General features: G+C 35.4%; 1 protein-coding gene across 4 annotated transcripts; it reads left to right on the forward strand.

Moving 5' to 3' along the window:
* The first annotated feature begins 72 nt into the window (after positions 1 to 72).
* LOC113054681 (metal transporter CNNM3-like) lies at positions 73 to 11,099 on the forward strand. 4 transcript variants are annotated; one of them, XM_026220379.1, is made up of 10 exons: positions 73 to 2,551; positions 3,662 to 3,805; positions 3,884 to 4,042; positions 4,856 to 5,025; positions 6,203 to 6,299; positions 6,818 to 6,948; positions 7,890 to 8,016; positions 8,285 to 8,349; positions 8,594 to 8,612; positions 9,634 to 9,695. In XM_026220379.1, the coding sequence occupies exons 1-8, from the start codon at positions 1,168 to 1,170 to the stop codon at positions 8,332 to 8,334; spliced, it is 2,262 nt and encodes a 753-aa protein (XP_026076164.1). In that variant the 5' UTR covers positions 73 to 1,167; the 3' UTR covers positions 8,335 to 8,349; positions 8,594 to 8,612; positions 9,634 to 9,695. The 4 variants fall into 4 exon arrangements, with proteins under 4 accessions (XP_026076164.1, XP_026076163.1, XP_026076165.1 ...); XM_026220378.1 differs by lacking the exon at positions 8,594 to 8,612 and having other exon boundaries at positions 9,634 to 9,711; XM_026220380.1 differs by lacking the exon at positions 8,285 to 8,349 and having other exon boundaries at positions 9,634 to 9,711.
* Positions 11,100 to 17,572: the final 6,473 nt, after the last annotated feature.

Raw genomic sequence — 17,572 nt, forward strand, 5'->3', positions numbered from 1 at the left:
CACAGTGACTCTGTGCTTGTGGAAACTAATGAAATTCTTTTGAGTGTGATGCTGGGATTTAAATTCAGCTCTGTAATCTGCTTTTAATGTTCATGGTAGTTTCTCATAGATGTTGTGCTTGTTCCCATTTGATAATTAGACCACAGTAGATTCCAAAAGTGTGTTTTCAGGAAGCGTATGCATTTTCCACTCTGCATTTATTTACTTTTCAGGGTCATGACCTATATTGACCTTTCAAACTGTTCAGGGTATTGTATTGCATACTAAGCAAACTTTGTTGTGGGTTCACTATTGACCTACATAAAGAGTGAAAACGCAGATATCCTTTAAAAAGCTATGTGAAATACAGAAAAATAATTTCTTCATTTATTTTAGATTGTGGTTAGTTTATTTGTGTCTTTTTTTACTTTTAAAATCATCACAACAAACCATAATTATGATGTTTGTCTTTCTTTTATGTTGCTCTCTTCAAAGGGAAATGGAAAACGCAGATGTGTAGGCCTTCTTTAATTCCCATTAACACGATCGTATTTAAATCAATCTGTATATAGCCTAATATTTTGTATTTCTGTTGAGTTCTGATGATATAAATGCTAAATCTAAATAACTGTATATTAAGAATCAAGACTCCTCTTTTGCTCAGTCTCGATAATGATGTTGCTTTAATTCCAATGGCAAACCATAAGGTAAAACTTTTGCAATGTGCAAAACATTACGGTAAGTTTTTAACTTGCTAACTCTCTCTTTGTAAACTAACTGCTAAATTCGAATAAATATTAAATGTGAATATAAAAAACTGTTCTAACCAGATAATGCCGTTTGTTTTCAAAATAGCGTTGTGAAGATGCGGATCTCATCTCTCACTCTGAAGTTCTTCAGTGCCGCTGTGGGCGTGGTTTACCAAAACAGACCGTTCTCCTATTGGTCAAGTTACTCACTTGCTCTTCTGACATTGGACCATTGTGAACACGACGTAGCGGTAGTGCAAAAAAGAAAAGAAAAAGAAACCGCGTTCATTGTGGCTCCAGAATTCAGGGGCAAGTGCCTGTTTCTCAAGAAACACGGAGCCAACATGGCGACCGGGCCGAGTCAGTTTCCCTCACCGTTTTATATGAAAACAGCTGAAAAAGTAGGAGGGTAGTGTAGCGGCAACAACATCGGAGTCACATGATTCAAAAAGCCAGGCTGCCCTGTTCCAATATGGTGGTCAGCTTGGCAGAGCTGCGTCTCCCGTTGATCATATCGTTCCTGTGCGGGTTCGGAGCCTGCAGCCTTCAAGAAACGCAGGTTTACGGACTGCGCCTGGAGGACTTAAACGAGCGGGTGTACATGCGCGAACGGGTCCTCGTAGCTCCGCACGGGACCATCTTCAAGCTCAGATTGTTTGGGTCCTACCTGTCCAATGAGACCTGGCCGTGGGTCGCGTTCGCCGCGGTTGGAGGCGGTTCAGTTGACCCGTGCGAGCTGGAGGAACGCCGCAACTCCTCTGCGTTCCAGGTACGCGGAGCGTTCAAGTCGGATGACGAGAACAGCGGGATTATAGAAGTCCAGACCGAAGCTGCAGCATCCGATCCGGGGAATAAAGATGCAGAGCCCGAGTTCCATCATGTTTGCGTCTTAAAGGGCCAGACATGGGGGTCTTTTGGGTCGGACAAGTTGATTATTAAGAACCCGGCTGTGCCGTCAGATTACATTCCATTATGGGGTCTGATTTTAGTGGTTGTGCTTCTGGTTTTGGTTTGCTGTGTGGTTAGATGTGTGAATCTGAGTTTGCTATGGCTGGACCCACTGGAGCTGTATGTTCTGCACAGCTGTGGTTCGGAGGATGAAAAGCGGGCAGCCAAGCGCCTCAAGCCTATTCGAAGGAGAGGAAATGTTCTGGTTTGTTCGCTCTTGTTTATTTGTGCTCTGGGTCACTCTGTGCTCGGCGTCCTGTTGTACCGCCTCTATGGGTCCATCGTGCCTGCTGTGTTCACTAGTGGCTTCCTCATATTCCTTCTGGCTGAGCTGGTTCCTCATATTGTATGTTCAGGTTATGGGTTCCAGATGGCACCGGGTTTGACATGGCTGGCCCAGATCTGTCTCATCCTGACGTGTCCGCTTTCTTGTCCTCTCGGCCTCCTGCTGGACTTGATCCTGCACCGGGATGTGAGCACAGTCGGCATCCGTGAGAAAACCATGGAAATGATTCGGACTAGTGTGAACGATCCGTATAATGAGTTCGTCAAGGTGGAGTTCAGTAAAGGCGCTCTCAGGACCAAAACCGTGGAGGACATCCTGACGCCTCTGAAAGACTGCTTCATGCTGCCCTCGACGGCCGTCCTGGACTTCAACACCATGTCTGAGATCATGCAGAGCGGTTACACTCGCGTCCCGGTGTATGAAGAGGAGAAGTCCAATATCATCGAAATCCTGTACGTCAAAGACCTGGCGCTGGTTGACCCGGAGGACCACACTCCCATGACCACCATCACCAAGTTCTACAACCATCCTCTGCATTATGTTTTTAATGACACCAAACTGGATGCAATGCTGGAAGAATTCAAAAAAGGCATGTCAAATCTAAAGCACATGCCTTCAAACTATAAGTATCGGTCTCTGACTGATATTTTACCCATTATGTGCAGTTATTGCTATTGACCTGACTAAGCCAATACTGAATGCCTGTAATATTTGTTTTATATTATCATTATTAGTATTGATCTGTGTTTGAAGTGTTTTCATAACTAGATCATTTTAAGAAGATGCCTTCAAACTACTTGTATCTGTATATGATGTCGTGATTTTCATATTCTTATGTTTCAGTATTTAAACATTTATCATTGTATTATTAGCAGCTACTGCTGTTGGCCTGATTAGGCTTATACTGAATGTGTGTAAAAAAAAAAAAATATATATATATATATATATATATTATTTATCAAATATTAGCATATATTAATGTTAACTTTTAAAATGATTAAATATTTAGCAATAAGTATTATAATTCTAATTACGGTATTTACCGGACTATAAGTCACACTTTTTTCATAGTTAGGCAGGTCCTGCGACTTGTAGTCAGGTGTGACTTATCTTAATTAATTTGACATGAACCAATAGAAAACATTACCGTCTCCAGCCGCGAGAGGGCGCTCTATACTGCTCAGTGCTCCTGTAGTCTACACTGAAGACATAGAGAGTCGCGGCTGGAGACGGTAATGTTTTTTCTTGGTTCTTAATAAATGGGACTTATAGTCCAGTGCGACTTATACATGTTTTTTTCCCCTCGTCATTTTTGGACTGATGCGACTTATACTTAGGTGCGACTTATAGTCTGAAAAATACGGTATCATTATTTTGAGTGTTATTTGCATTTTGATAACATGATAATCCTAAACAAATGTTTTTTTTTTTTTCAATGTTAGCCAACATTTTACTTATAATCACTGATTTTGAATGCATAATATATAAATATATGGTTTTTATTTTTCCTTTTATATTTTAATAACTCCTACTTTTTCAAGATTGGTTAATCGCTGCATTTTTGTTTTGTCATATTTTTTGAAGATGAATATTTATTGTATAATAAGAAATCTATTTTTTGTTTTAATCATGATGATTTATAGAATGCAGTTATTGAAACTTCTCCTAAAGCATGTGTTTTCTCTCTGTGTCCTCGTAGGGAACTCCCACCTGGCCATCGTTCAGAAGGTGAATAATGAGGGCGAAGGAGACCCCTTCTACGAGGTCCTGGGTCTGGTCACGCTGGAGGACGTCATCGAGGAGATCATCAAATCTGAGATCCTGGACGAGTCTGATGGCTACAGTGAGCAGCCGCTTGATGTGTTTTTGAGCTGAACCCAACATTTAAACTCGTTTACAATGCGTTTGTGTTTTTCCACAGTGGACGTGAAGGTGAAGCGTCCGATGGCCCCGGTGGAGATCCCTCTGGAGACACGCGGCGTTCACGACGAGTTCTCCATCTTCAAACCTCCAGAGGGTGAACCAAAGATCCGCACCTCTCCCCAACTATTGCTGGCCACCCACCGATTCCTGTCCCGAGGTCTGTCTGCTTTCATATCAACCGAGAGGCTTCAAGAGTCTGTGTGTTACAGTGATTTGTACGGTCTTGGGAAAATCCGGCATGTTTTGTTTAGTCAGTAATTCGTTATAAATAAATCAGTTCAACGTGGTCATCCTTTACTATAACGAGGGAACAAAATATTAATTTGTTGCCGTGATAAATCAGTTTTTGTCTGCATGTCGTGTACAGGGCTCTGTAGCTATATCATAAAAAAAACAACGGTAAAAAATGCATTTATTAATGATAGCAATAATATTAATAACCACAAAACAATATCTCATTATCGTGAATTAAGACCATTCACGCAACTTGTCATATTCCTATACAGTTAGTTTTTGTTTATATACAGTGTACACTTTTATTCAAACATATTTGGCAAGAACACATTTGATTGATCAAAACAAGTGAAAGTAAAGACATTTATAATGCTCCAAAAGATTCCTGAAAAAAAAATATGAAGCAGCACAACTCTTCTGAGCACTGAAGATGATAATAATAACAAATGTTTCTTAAGCGGCAAATCAGTATATTAGAATGATTTCTGAAGGATCACGTGACGCTGAAGACTGAAGAAGTCAAATTTAGCTTTGCATCACAGGAATAAATGACATTTTTAAAATATATTCATTCTTATAAAAACATGAAGAAAGTGGTGCATGTCTGTTTGGCTGACAAGAATAAAGAAGTTGGTCTCAGCAAGCCTCAATCTTTAAAGGACATTCCCGTCTCTGGGATCAATGGCAGGACAATGTTATGTGCTGGTTAATGTGATTTCATACTCCTCTGTTTCAGAGGTGGAACACTTCAGCCCACAGCGTGTGTCAGAGAGAGTCCTGTTTCATCTGCTGCGGCACCCCAGCGTCAACCAAGAAGTGAAGTTTGACCCCGCGGTCCGGCTCAGTCCTGATCACTACCTGTACACCCGAAACCATCCGGTGGATTACTTCATTCTGCTGCTGCAGGTGCGCTGCGGTGTCCCACTGATGTGTGCATGTCACACGCTTCATCAGCAGTGGTGTGAATAATAGTGCTGATAAATATACAATATCTAAATATAATATTATTACTAGATGTTGTAGTAAAAAATAATATTTGATCATTTAATAATGAGAGATCAATAATAATAATAATAACTAATAAATGCATTGTTTATAATTATTGATCTATCAGAACGTTTAAAGTGTTTTGATAAATATGACATTAGTAGTTGATTTAATTTAAAAATAAGTTTTTTCACAATTAAATGTGATATTAGCAGTACTAGTAGAAGTAGTTTTTTTATTATTAAAAGAATCATAATAAATATTTTATTAACATTTTTAAACAGATTTCATTAATATTGCAAATGTAATATTTACTTATTATTATAATTGTAATAAATTATTTGTAAAACATAAATATTTAAACATTGCTAATTATTTGTTAATATTTTGGTAATTTTGATATTAGCAGTTCTACTAGTAGCATTGCTAGTAGTAGTATTTTATTATTATTAAAACAATCATAATATAATAATATTTTATTAACACTTAAACGGATTTCAATATTTAATCTATATTGTTATAATGCTATTATTTTAATATTGCAAATCTAATATTAACTATTATTATTATAATTGTAATACAATTATTTTTAAAACATTCATATATAAAAAATATATTATAAATATTTGTTAGTTGTGTTTTTGAAATGTGATAGTAGTACTAGTACTGTAGTATTAGTATTATTGGTAGTATTAAATATGATCATTTAAAATATTTTTAAACATGTCAATATTTGATGAGTCAACATTGATAATTTAATAATAAATGTTGTTATTATTATAAAAATTGAAGTTATATTTATATATATATGTGTGTATATATATATGTGTGTATATGTATGTATGTATATATGTGTGTGTGTGTATATATATATATATATATATATATATATGTGTGTGTGTGTGTATATATAAATATATATGTATGTATATGTATGTGTGTGTGTGTGTATATATATATATATATATATATATATATATATGTATGTATATGTTTTTCACATTAATTGGAATATATATATATTTTGAATTCTAAAATAAAATGTGTGTATTTCTTAGAATTGTCTGTGATGTTTGGATCAAATGTTTGTGTGCAGGGCCGTGTGGAGGTGGAGATCGGGAAAGAGGGTTTGAAGTTTGAGAACGGCGCGTTCACCTACTACGGCGTTTCAGCGCTCACAGCTCCCTCCTCAGGTGTGTCCCGGTGAATAAGTGAATTTATGGTAATCCCAGATCCAATCCAAATTCACCATTCTAATCCAAGGTTGACTCATGAATGTTGGCATAAAAATGCACGCTAGTCAAAGACATTCCTGTCAGTTTTGGTTGTAAACTGTCGAGCAACAAAACAAAACCCAGCTGGTGTGATTCTGCAAGCCTGCTGTGTTTTGAAAGCAGAAGGACTATATGGGACTATTGTTTAGATGTTGATGTTCAGCTGACCACTCACCATGACCTCTTGAGTTTTCTGACCTGACTGAAAGTCAAATGCTGCATGAAGTGATAAGTTTGCATCCAGTGAGAACACCCAATCCAAACATGTGCATGGGATCATTTTATGCAGTAGCAGGAAACTCGGATAAACATCTGAGGAAGAGATAAGATTTATCACTTGTTGTTTTATTGCGTACCGTCTGATTGGGATCAGAGTGTTATTGCTGTGAATATGTTCTGGTGTATGGCCTGTGTGTGATGATTGTTTGTGTGATCAGTCCATCAGTCTCCGGTGTCCACGCAGCATCAGTCCCCCAGAGACCCCTTTGATTTGGGAGACGCCACCAGCCCGTCCAGCTACTGTCCCGACTACACTGTCCGAGCCCTCACAGACCTGCAGTTCATCAAGGTGAGCGCAGAACAACACGCTCAGCTCTCGGCGCACTTTGCTTGAGGTTATTCTTTTTGACTTGACTGTTCCAATAAGTATTTATTAATATTTGATCATGGATTGTTGCTTATGAATCAAAACTGACTTTCTTTCTGCTATTATTGTCCATGATTCCTCAATGCATGTTGCAATACAAGTTGTTGTTGTTTTTAAATAAAACTTAAATAAAATTTCACTTAGTTAAACATTTAAAAAGATACATTAAATATTATTATTCGTATTAGTATACATTAAATATTTTTATTTGTTTTAGCATTCTATATATTTTATTATTATTATTATTCAACATTATTCCAAATAGATTTAAATTTTTATTTTTTATTATTGTAGCATTTCAATTTTTTTTTATGTAAATGTATTTTTAATATCTTTAAATATTTATTATTACTATTATTATTATTTCAACAGTTTAAACTATTTTAAATGATAAAATATTTATTAAAATTGTAAAATATACTTAAAACATATATTAATGTTTTAAATATATTTTATTATTATTATTATATTATTATTATTATTATTAATATCTTAGCATTTAAAATTCTATTTAAACTACTGAAAAAAACATATATGAATTGATTTTTAAGCAAAGAGTATTTATTTTTTTAATAGATAAAAAGGCTAGTTTTTCGAGACCTATAATCAGATTCAACCATTTTGTATTGTACTGTTATTTTTATATTTGATTTATGCAATTGTAGTTAGCTTCCCTCATGAAAGATGCATAGTGTTGAACATTTGTCTTTTTTTTGTGTCAATTTGTTTGTTGTGTACATCTTTATTCTGGAACTTATAGAAGATTTCCTTAGAAAAATGCTAGACTTCTTCATCAATAATGTACTTGTCGGAAAAGGTCAGTTTAGTGTCTTCAGCTGTTAAAATGGGCCCGTGTCCCACAGGTGACCCGTCTGCAGTACCTCAACGCTGTGATGGCGTCGCGGGTAGCACAGAGCCCCGACCCGCCTGAAATCAAGATCCTGCCCAACAGTCAAACCAAACTCCTGAACGAGAAAAACACCACTCAAGGTACGTGGCATGATCACACCGGCACACATGCATGACTCTGAGTACAGAACAGAACTCCTTGTGCTTCTGATTTAGCGCCGTGTTCTCCCCGTGTTTCTGTGTAACTGGCTTGCGTCGGAATGTTGTGGAGTCTAAACATGCAAGAACAGGTCGACCGGAAATGTCTATGATTCTGCATCGCTCTCTTCTGCTGAACTAAGACTGTGATCTCTTTCTGTGTCTTTTTCTCTCCTTCCCTTCATTTTCTCCCTCTTTTTATCTCCTTTAGACTTTCAGCTCCACTTTTCATTCTTTGAAGCAATTGACAACTACTGTTAGTGTGCTTTGCATGAGGTAAATGCAAGTGATTAGCATGGTGTGTTACGTTTGAAACATGTCTCCCATCAACACATCGGAGCATCACCAGGTGGTTGGTATGACACGTCAGTGCATGTCACCGCTTTCATTTGAATGCAGCACAGAAGTGAGCTTAAGTCAGTGTTTTTCACTCCTAATTTCTTTTTAATGCCACTGTTTTGCAAAGTAACCCTCTTCTATATTAATGCTGTCTGTTGGCACCTCCACATTAAACTCTCAGACAGGAGATAAATGTCCAGGTGGGTCTGCCAAATGTTATATTTAATTTAATTTTGAATTCATTTATTTGTTTGATAAATTCTATCAAATAATATATATATATATATATATATGTGTGTGTGTGTGTGTATGTGTGTATATATATATATATATGTATATGTGTATATATGTATGTATGTATATATATATATATATATATATATATATATATATATATATATATGTGTGTTTATATGTGTGTATATATATACACACACACACACACACACACACACACACACACACACACACACACACACACACACACATATATATATATATATATATATATATATATATATATATATATATATATATATATATATATATATACATACATAATATACAATAATATAATGGTCTGATATTCCAATATATATTTCCACAATATCATCAGTATTTATTTGTTTGTTTATTTAATTTCATTCAAATAGTAAATGGGTGAATCTCACAAAAGGAGGTCATATTTCACCCGAAATCAAAAGATATAAATGAGAAATAATATTATGTGCATTATATTCTCATTCCCATTACTGTAAAAACCAATTATATACGTATTTAAATACGTAAAAAAATACTTTACTGCACTTTTGTTTTTACCTTAAAGCAGTAATTTGACTTCATTACATGAAAGAGAATAAGTATGTATATTATAAAAATATGTATGTATATTCAAAAGGAAAAAATAATGGACTAATTACAATTGACTTAATTGTCAAGTAAAATAATGTAAAAATACATTGTATGTGTGAACTTTACGTGACTTTTTACCCCACGTCAACTAATAAGCTACTACTACTACTAATTCTCTGAGGAAGTTTTAGTGATTCATTTGCCTTTAAATGGAAGGTGTCTTAATCCATCTACCATTTGAGTTTTAAATGGTCAACTGAAGTATTTCTGGTCATTTTGGACACTGTCCACAGAATGATGTCAGAATATGTCAGCAGGAAATCAGTGTTTTTGACGGAGGGTTTCATTCTGGTTCCCCGTGCTCTGCAGGTGCGAGCAAGAGCCAGGAATCTAGTCCAGACGAGGAGCTTCACAGCCAGAGAGGAGCGTTTTGACCTTCCACCTAACCCTCCTGCAGAACTCACAAGGATCTTATTGTGACAGCTAATTTGTTTTTGTCATCTTAAGTGAACCTTTTACTCCTGGAGTGCAGCGATTGAGCCAGATGCAGGACTGCTGAAAACAAAAGACTTGTTCATTCTGGTCAAACCGGATCCGTTCTCACTCTTCTCCTTATTAAGCCATTCCCTCTGATGTCACTTCCTCTGTTTGAGCTCACTTATTTCTACAAGATGTGTGCGTGTACATATGTGCTAATAAATTAAATGGTGTGCCAAGATTTTGCTATCCCTGTCGTATCATATAAACGGTATATACAGCCCTGAATTGTTAAGCCCTTATGTGCCAAAATAGTCATCCTCATGTCATTCCATACACATAATCTTGTCTTTTCTGTTTAATAATGACTGCAGCTTCATTGAAGCACTCAAATGTCATTCTCCATATGTATTTGAACTGTCAAACCCAAGAAACAAATCTGAACACAAATACAATTTTAGAGCTTTTGGGGGAAGTACACGCTTAAAAACAAAGGTTTTGTATAGTGGTTCCACAGGTGCCAGTAAAGAAAATAAAGTTCTTTATTGTTAACATCCATAGAATCTTTCCATTCCACAAAAAGTTTAGGCTTTAGATTATTCAAAATGTTCTTCTCACACTCTTAAAAATAAAGGTTCCAAAAGGAATCATTGTGTTCGTTAAAGAACCTTTCAGTGAACAGTTCTAAAAGGAACCATCGAACAATTTTTTTTAAAGCTTTCCCATGCTGGAATAACCTGAGCATTCCATTGGTTTAACATGGAATTGATCTTAGCAGTAATAAAAATCCCATGTTTTAGAGGTGGTATCTAATTTGAAATATAGAAACCTTGTTTAGATGCTTGTTAATGAGTCTAGAAGCTTTTCTGATGTTCCGTTGTAATGAATCCGTTATCCGCTCCATCCGCTTGTCCTATTATAAGATGCTTGGTTAAACATTCTTAGTAGCTTATTTTACATTTTTACAACATTCCACTTCCAGCTTAGACTTATTCAAATGTTTGGAATAATTGTTTGTTTGTTGTTTTTTTTCAACCATTTTTCTTATGCTCACCAAGTGAAATATGGTGAAAATATTATTAGTTTTCTGTTTGAATATATTTTAAATTGTAATTTATTCCTGTAATTCAGTGCTGAATTTTCAACATCATTCCTCCAGTCTTCAGTGTCACATGATCTTCAGAAATCATTCTGATATGCTGATTTGCTGCTCAAGAAAAATCTTTCTTATTATCAATGTTGAATACGGTTGTGCTGCTTCATATTTTTGTGTAAACCATGATACAGTTTTCCATTATTTACTGATGAATAAAAGTGCAAAAGAACAGCATTTATTTGAAATAAAAATCATAAATGTCTTTACTGTCACTTTTGATTAATTTAGTGCAATCTTTATGAATAGAAATATGCATTTCTTAAAAAAGGTTTTGATGTGTAAAGCAACAATATTATTTGAGTAACTTTCAGGAAGGACTTTATGTTCAAGAAATTCAAGCCTTCATCTGTTCCATTATTCTGATGCAAAATAGTCATGTAACCTTTTTTTAAGCAGTTATTTACAAGAGTGCTCATTTCTGTTGCTGTCATAATAACCCATCCGCTGAAAATCTTTTTCTTTATAAGAAGCAAGTCTAAGTGAGACATTATGGTTATTCTGCTCTGTGTTCTTGTTTTGTCAGACATAAAGGTCGATGGGTTTTAATGTCCGGTCGCTTTCCCCGTGTGTGTGTGTGTGTGTGTGTGTAAGCTTTATTATGTTTTTTTTACTGGGTATTTAATTGGTAACCTGTTGATGAGACATATTTTCAGTAGTAGCGAAGCTGTGTATCCTTGAGTAGCACCTGGGTGTGTGGTATTTCCTTGGGTGCAAGTTCTAGTGTGGCATACGTCTCTCTATTATGTCTGTTGCACGTCGGGTCTACATTTGGTATAAAGCAGAGACGTGACTCCCATTTATTTCTTTTTTATTTTGTGATGTTAATTGGTGTTTGTTTGACTTCGAAACAACAGCTAGCGCGTCAGTGTACTGTTTGTACTTTCCTCTGCATCTTTTCTATTTTGACGGTCACCTTGGAGGATGAGATGAAGTGATTGTGAGACCTGGTGTTCCCGCTTAAAGCTGATAATGAACGTCTGAGTCAAGAATGATCTGAGTTCAGGCAAGTTCTAGTGTCGTACCATCCGAACTTAATGATGGGGGGCGGGGTTAGACACGGGCCCATGCTCTTCCTCTAATGCTAATTTGGTAGTGATGCAATTCCTTTTGTCTAACTGGTTAGAAGACGTAAGAACCAGTACTGTATGCTTATTCACCACTTCCCCTTTGGGCAAGCCTTTCATATGATCCTTTTGAAGGGGAAGAGAGGAAATAACATTTAGGCCTGGGGAAGATCCCGAGTGTTAAATACTCCTGGGACTGTTTGGTGTCCTTTCCAATGTGACTGTTGGCTTGAGGTTTGGTGAGCGGGTACAAAATTCTGTGAAAGGAACGGATTGCTTTACACAGCAAAAATTTGTAAGTGACTTAATTGTCCAAAAGATCTCATGCGGTTACTGGTTATATTCAAAGCACTTTCAGTTTCCTTGTGTGTTTTCCAGAGGTGGAAGTAAGTCACACATGTGCAAGTCACAAGTAAGTCTCAAGGAAGTAAATTTTTGTGAGAATCAAGCATTTCAAGTCAAGTCACTGCTTTTGTCAAGGTCCAGCGAGTCACTGTCAAGTCATACAAATGTTTAATGATTTAACTGAATGTATATATTAAAGTAACTTAAAACTACAGTAGCTATGTGCTATGGGAGTTTTATTTGCAACAAAATAAAATTGCAATATGCATTTCTACTCAAAAAGTGTCCACATGCAGCTTAATAGGATAAAAATCTTAAATAAATAAATTCAAATTTAAACTACATAGCTTAGAGGTAAATGTAACTGAAATTAGTCCAACATAAAAAGCATGAAAAATATTTAGGTACAGCTGTTTCAATATGCCTCAAGCACTGAAGAATACAATGAAAAAGTATTAAACAATTCAGGTAAAATGGTTCTATGCCACCAAATGGCATTCTTCAAACAGGCATCACCTTTATGAGACATGAACACATCATTAAAGGGATACACCACCCCAAAATGAACATTTTGCCATTAATCATTTACCTCCATGTCATTCCAAACCCGTAAAAGCTTTGTACATCTTTGGCACACAATTTAAGATATTTTGGATGAAAACGGAGGCTTGAGACAAATAAAATACACTTTCAAGGTCTAGAAAAGTATGAAAAGCATCGTCACGTCAGCGTAGTCCATCTGCCATCAGTGGTTCAACTGTAACATTATGAAGCAACGTGAGTACTTTTTGTACACCTAGAAATAATGACTTTATTCAGCAAGTCGTCTCCTCTGTGTCTCTCTGTATAACAGCGATATATCAGCGTTGTACAATTTTGGAGAATATGAGCTGAACTCAAACTGCGTATGCTGTTCTGTGTGGGGGTAAGGGATCGATGCATTTTCATTTTGTGGTGGAGTATCCCTTTAAGTTAAAATATTTATTTTTTAACAAAAGAATAACACCAACCAGAAAAAAATATTAATAATTGAATCACACAGTCCTTGCACCTGTTTATAATTTATATTATTAGTGTGTGTGTGTGTGTGTGTGAGTAAATGAGTAAATGTGGTTTATTAATATTTGTGAGTGAATGTGGGTGGCTGTGCTTGCAAGTTTTTTTTTTTTTTTTTTTTTGTCCTCATTGAAACTATATATGTGTCATTACTCATTGTGGTTAACATCATTTTTCTGTTGAGTTCTATTTTTGTGTGTATATATATATATATGTATGTGTGTATATACAGTATATATATATATATATATATATATATATATATATATATATATAATATATATATATATATATATATATATATATATGTATGTACACTGTAAAAAATTTCCTGTAGAAATTACAGTAACTTACTGGCAGCAGTTTGCCAGTAACTTACTGTAAATTAAACTTACAGTAAAAATACTGTATTCATATTTACAGTACCATTTAACTTGCTGTAAATGTATTTGCAGTAATATATTTTTTTACTGTAAAACACAATTATGTTTTTTTTTCTCCTTTTATATATTTTAATACAATAAAATATTACTTTACACTGTTAAATGTACTGTAATTGGTTCACTTTTATTATGTATTGTAAAACTTTACAAATTATTGTATTTCAACAGGTCTCATGTCTCAGTAGTAAAAACTATAAAAAGAAACAAAAGACTGTTTAACTTCTTTTATTGGTTTAATAGTTAAATTGTAATACTTGAAATAACATTTTAATATTCTTGCAGATTGTACTTTCAGTTTTCCAAAAACTTGAATACATTTCATTTATACATAAAAGTTTCATATTAAGAGCATTTTAAAACAACAGACATGAACAGATTCAGTCATAAGAACAATCTTAAAAATTTACTAATTCAGAAAACTCCTGTGTAGAATGTATTTGCTCTTAGTAGCTTAATAGTTTTGCCAGCTGAAATCAAGAAACTCCTTAAAGGGATAGTTCACCCAAAAATCTGAATTAGGTCATTAATAACTTACCCTCATGTCGTTCCAAACCCGTGAGACTTCCGTTTATCTTCAGAACACAGTTTAAGATATTTTAGATTTAGTCCGAGAGCTCTCAGTCCCTCCATTGAAGCTGTGTGTATGGTCTACTGTCCATGTCCAGAAAGGTAAGAAAAACATCATCAAAGTAGTCCATGTGACATCAGAGGGTCCATTGGAATTTTTTGAAGCGTCGAAAATACATTTTGGTCCAAAAATAGCAAAAACTACGACTTTATTCAGCATTGTCTTCTCTTCCGGGTCTGTTGTGAGACAGTTCAAAACAAAGCAGTTTGTGATATCCAGTTCATGAATCATTCGATGTAACCGGATCTTTTTGAACCAGTTCACCAAATCAAACTGAATCGTTTTATACTGTTCGCGTCTCCAATACGCATTAATTCACAAATTACTTAAGCTGTTAACTTTTTTAATGTGGCTGACTCGTGAACTAGTCAGTATTTTGTTCGTTATCTGGCTCAGCTCGGTGTTCATCTTCAGTTCTCTTCTCACAGCAGTTCACCGGGATATTGGTTTGTTTGAACTCAGAAGTGTCAGCCACATTAAAAAAAGTTAACAGTTTAAGTAATTTGTGGATTAATGCGTATTGGAGATGCGAACCGTTTAAAATGATTCAGTTCGATTTGGTGAACTGGTTCAAAAGGATCCAATTACATGGAGTGATTCGTTCGCGAACCGGATATCACAAACTGCTTTGTTTTGAACTCTCTCTCACAACAGACACGGAAGAGAAGACAATGCTGAATAAAGTCGTAGTTTTTGCTATTTTTGTACCAAAACGTATTTTCGATGCTTCAAAAAATTCTAACTGACCCTCTGATGTCACATGTACTACTTTGATGATGTTTTTCTTACCTTTCTGGACATGGACAGCAGACCGAACACACAGCTTCAATGGAGGGACAGAGGAGATAAATGGAGGTCTCACGGGTTTGGAACGACATGAGGGTGAGTTATTAATGGGTGAATTAATTTTTTGGGTGAACTATCCCTTTAATGAAGGAGGATACATGAGGGTTCAGACCAGAGTTCTTCCTTTGCACCATCTTCCCACTTCTTTTGATGACGTGGAACTTTGAGGAGCACTTGCTGTTGTCAGGGTTAACATTTAACCTTTACATAACAGAAAAAAAAGTTAGATCATTTGATGTGAAAAATGTCTAACAAAACAACCAAATACTCACAACACAACCAAATACAGAAATGCACTGCAAATGGCACAGAACACAACGGAAATATTTCCAGGGGACCCAATATGTGACGAACCCGGATGGAGCATGTTTAGTACTCAATGTCTACTTTTGTTTTCTTGCAAAAAATACAGAGATTACATATTTATGACATACAACTTTATATACAATATAAAAAATGTAAAAAGAACATGAGGGTGAGATATTAATCTATACATTAGTAACATTGTAAAAAAAAATGTAATGTTATGTTTAAATAAGTTTCATAGGTAAGAAATGTAAGGTAATGTAGGGTCCAAAGATGAAACAGCTAATTTTAAAGTTAAGACACACACAGATAAATAAAGCATATTACGAAAACTTTTTTTGTATAAAATGTATTTATTTGCAACAGTTATGTTAACAGCAATAATAAGACAGTTATGTCCTAAGTACAGCTATTAAGCTGATAGACACCATGCTGCTTTGTCACGAGAACATCCCAGGTTAAAATAATGAGGAAATTACGTTGGCTAAATCCGAAATCGCCCCCTTAACACTCATTTACTCATTTCTACATTAGTCCACTAATACGGTTCACTTGAAGCTGTGAGTGAATTCGGACAGCCGTTGATCACGCATTGGATGTACACAGTCGGGTTCGTCACTTACTGGGGTCCCCTGAAAACATTTCCATTGTGTTCTGTGCCATTTGCGGCGCATTTTCGCGAACGAGATTATGTTTTTCTCCCGATGCTGATGTACAGAACAAATGTTACATTTGAAGTAGACATATTTTTCTCTTGGTTGTTTAGTTTCCTTAACTTTATGTGTTTGCGGTAACGTTAAATGTGAGACTGAGGGGCGGAGAGGCTTTGGAAAGTGTATGAGCATTCAGGAACTGCACACGAAAACCTTAAGTTCGCCGTGTTTTTATGCCCTTTGGCATGATTAATAAAGGCGTATAATGTCTCCACAGAGACGCCAGTGTTTGCACACGACACGAACATTGCGGGTTTTACTCTAGCACTACAAGCATGACGTGCATTTATATGGGGTAATCAGTTAACAGCAAGCGATAATAGCGGGAAAAAATCCGACTGACTTTAAGCTAAATCCACGAAAGCTTTGTTGTTCGGCTAACAGTTCACATGAACACTCACCAGCTCATGGAGTGGTCAAACCCAAGGCAGAGACCCGTTAATGTCCATATTTTGACGGTGAAACGTTCAGAAAAGGGAAAGAAAGGAAAGAAATATGAATGTTTGCACAGTGTCACCACAACTCTCTCTAGCTCTCTTCACAGCATAAATGTGAGGTGACTGCGCGCCATACAGTGGCAGCGTTTTTTTTATTTATATTTTTGTTTTAGTTAAACCAAAGATATAATATATTTAAAGTAAAAGAAGTAATATTTGTACCCACCTTTGCATCTGACTGGTTCTTTTCGCATCTGTGTGTCTTGTTTTCTTCTTTCTCCAAGTGGGATATAAAACTTGATCTGTGATTGGTCAGGTTTCGCGCTCATTTTTTCTTTACTGTATTTAAATTTACAGTAAATTAAAAATACTGTAATTTAGTGTCGCCAAGAGGGTATTCCCCAAAATGTTACTTTAAAATACAGTAATATGCTGTATAACTGTCCTACAGTAAAATACAGTTCATTTTACAGTTAAATACTGTTAAATTTACAGACATTTCTAACAGTGTATGTATGTATATATATGTGTGTGTGTGTGTGTGTGTGTATATATATATATATATATGCATGTATGTGTGTGTGTGTGTGTGTGTGTGTGTATATATATGTATGTATGTATGTATATATGTATATATGTGTGTGTGTGTGTGTGTGTGTGTGTGTGTATATATATATATATATATATATATATATATATATATATAGATATATAGAGATATAGAGAGATATAGAGATATAGAAATAGATATATAGTGTGGGTTCTTAAATCTATAAACTTTAAATACTCTTTAATTTACCCAAGAGTATAAAGTACCTCATGACCAATTTTGTTTTA

This window comes from Carassius auratus, chromosome 35 (assembly GCF_003368295.1).
Source record: "Carassius auratus strain Wakin chromosome 35, ASM336829v1, whole genome shotgun sequence".
NCBI lineage: Eukaryota > Metazoa > Chordata > Actinopteri > Cypriniformes > Cyprinidae > Carassius > Carassius auratus.

What these genes read in the sequence shown, in the direction of transcription:
- LOC113054681 (XM_026220377.1), top strand. Translation starts at nt 1,168, where the DNA reads ATGATTCAAAAAGCCAGGCTGCCCTGTTCCAATATGGTGGTCAGCTTG. An exon ending in CAGACCTGCAGTTCATCAAG is followed by an intron (nt 6,949 to 7,889) that starts GTGAGCGCAGAA and finishes CGTGTCCCACAG; the next exon opens with GTGACCCGTCTGCAGTACCT. An exon ending in CGAGAAAAACACCACTCAAG is followed by an intron (nt 8,017 to 9,633) that starts GTACGTGGCATG and finishes CGTGCTCTGCAG; the next exon opens with GTGCGAGCAAGAGCCAGGAA.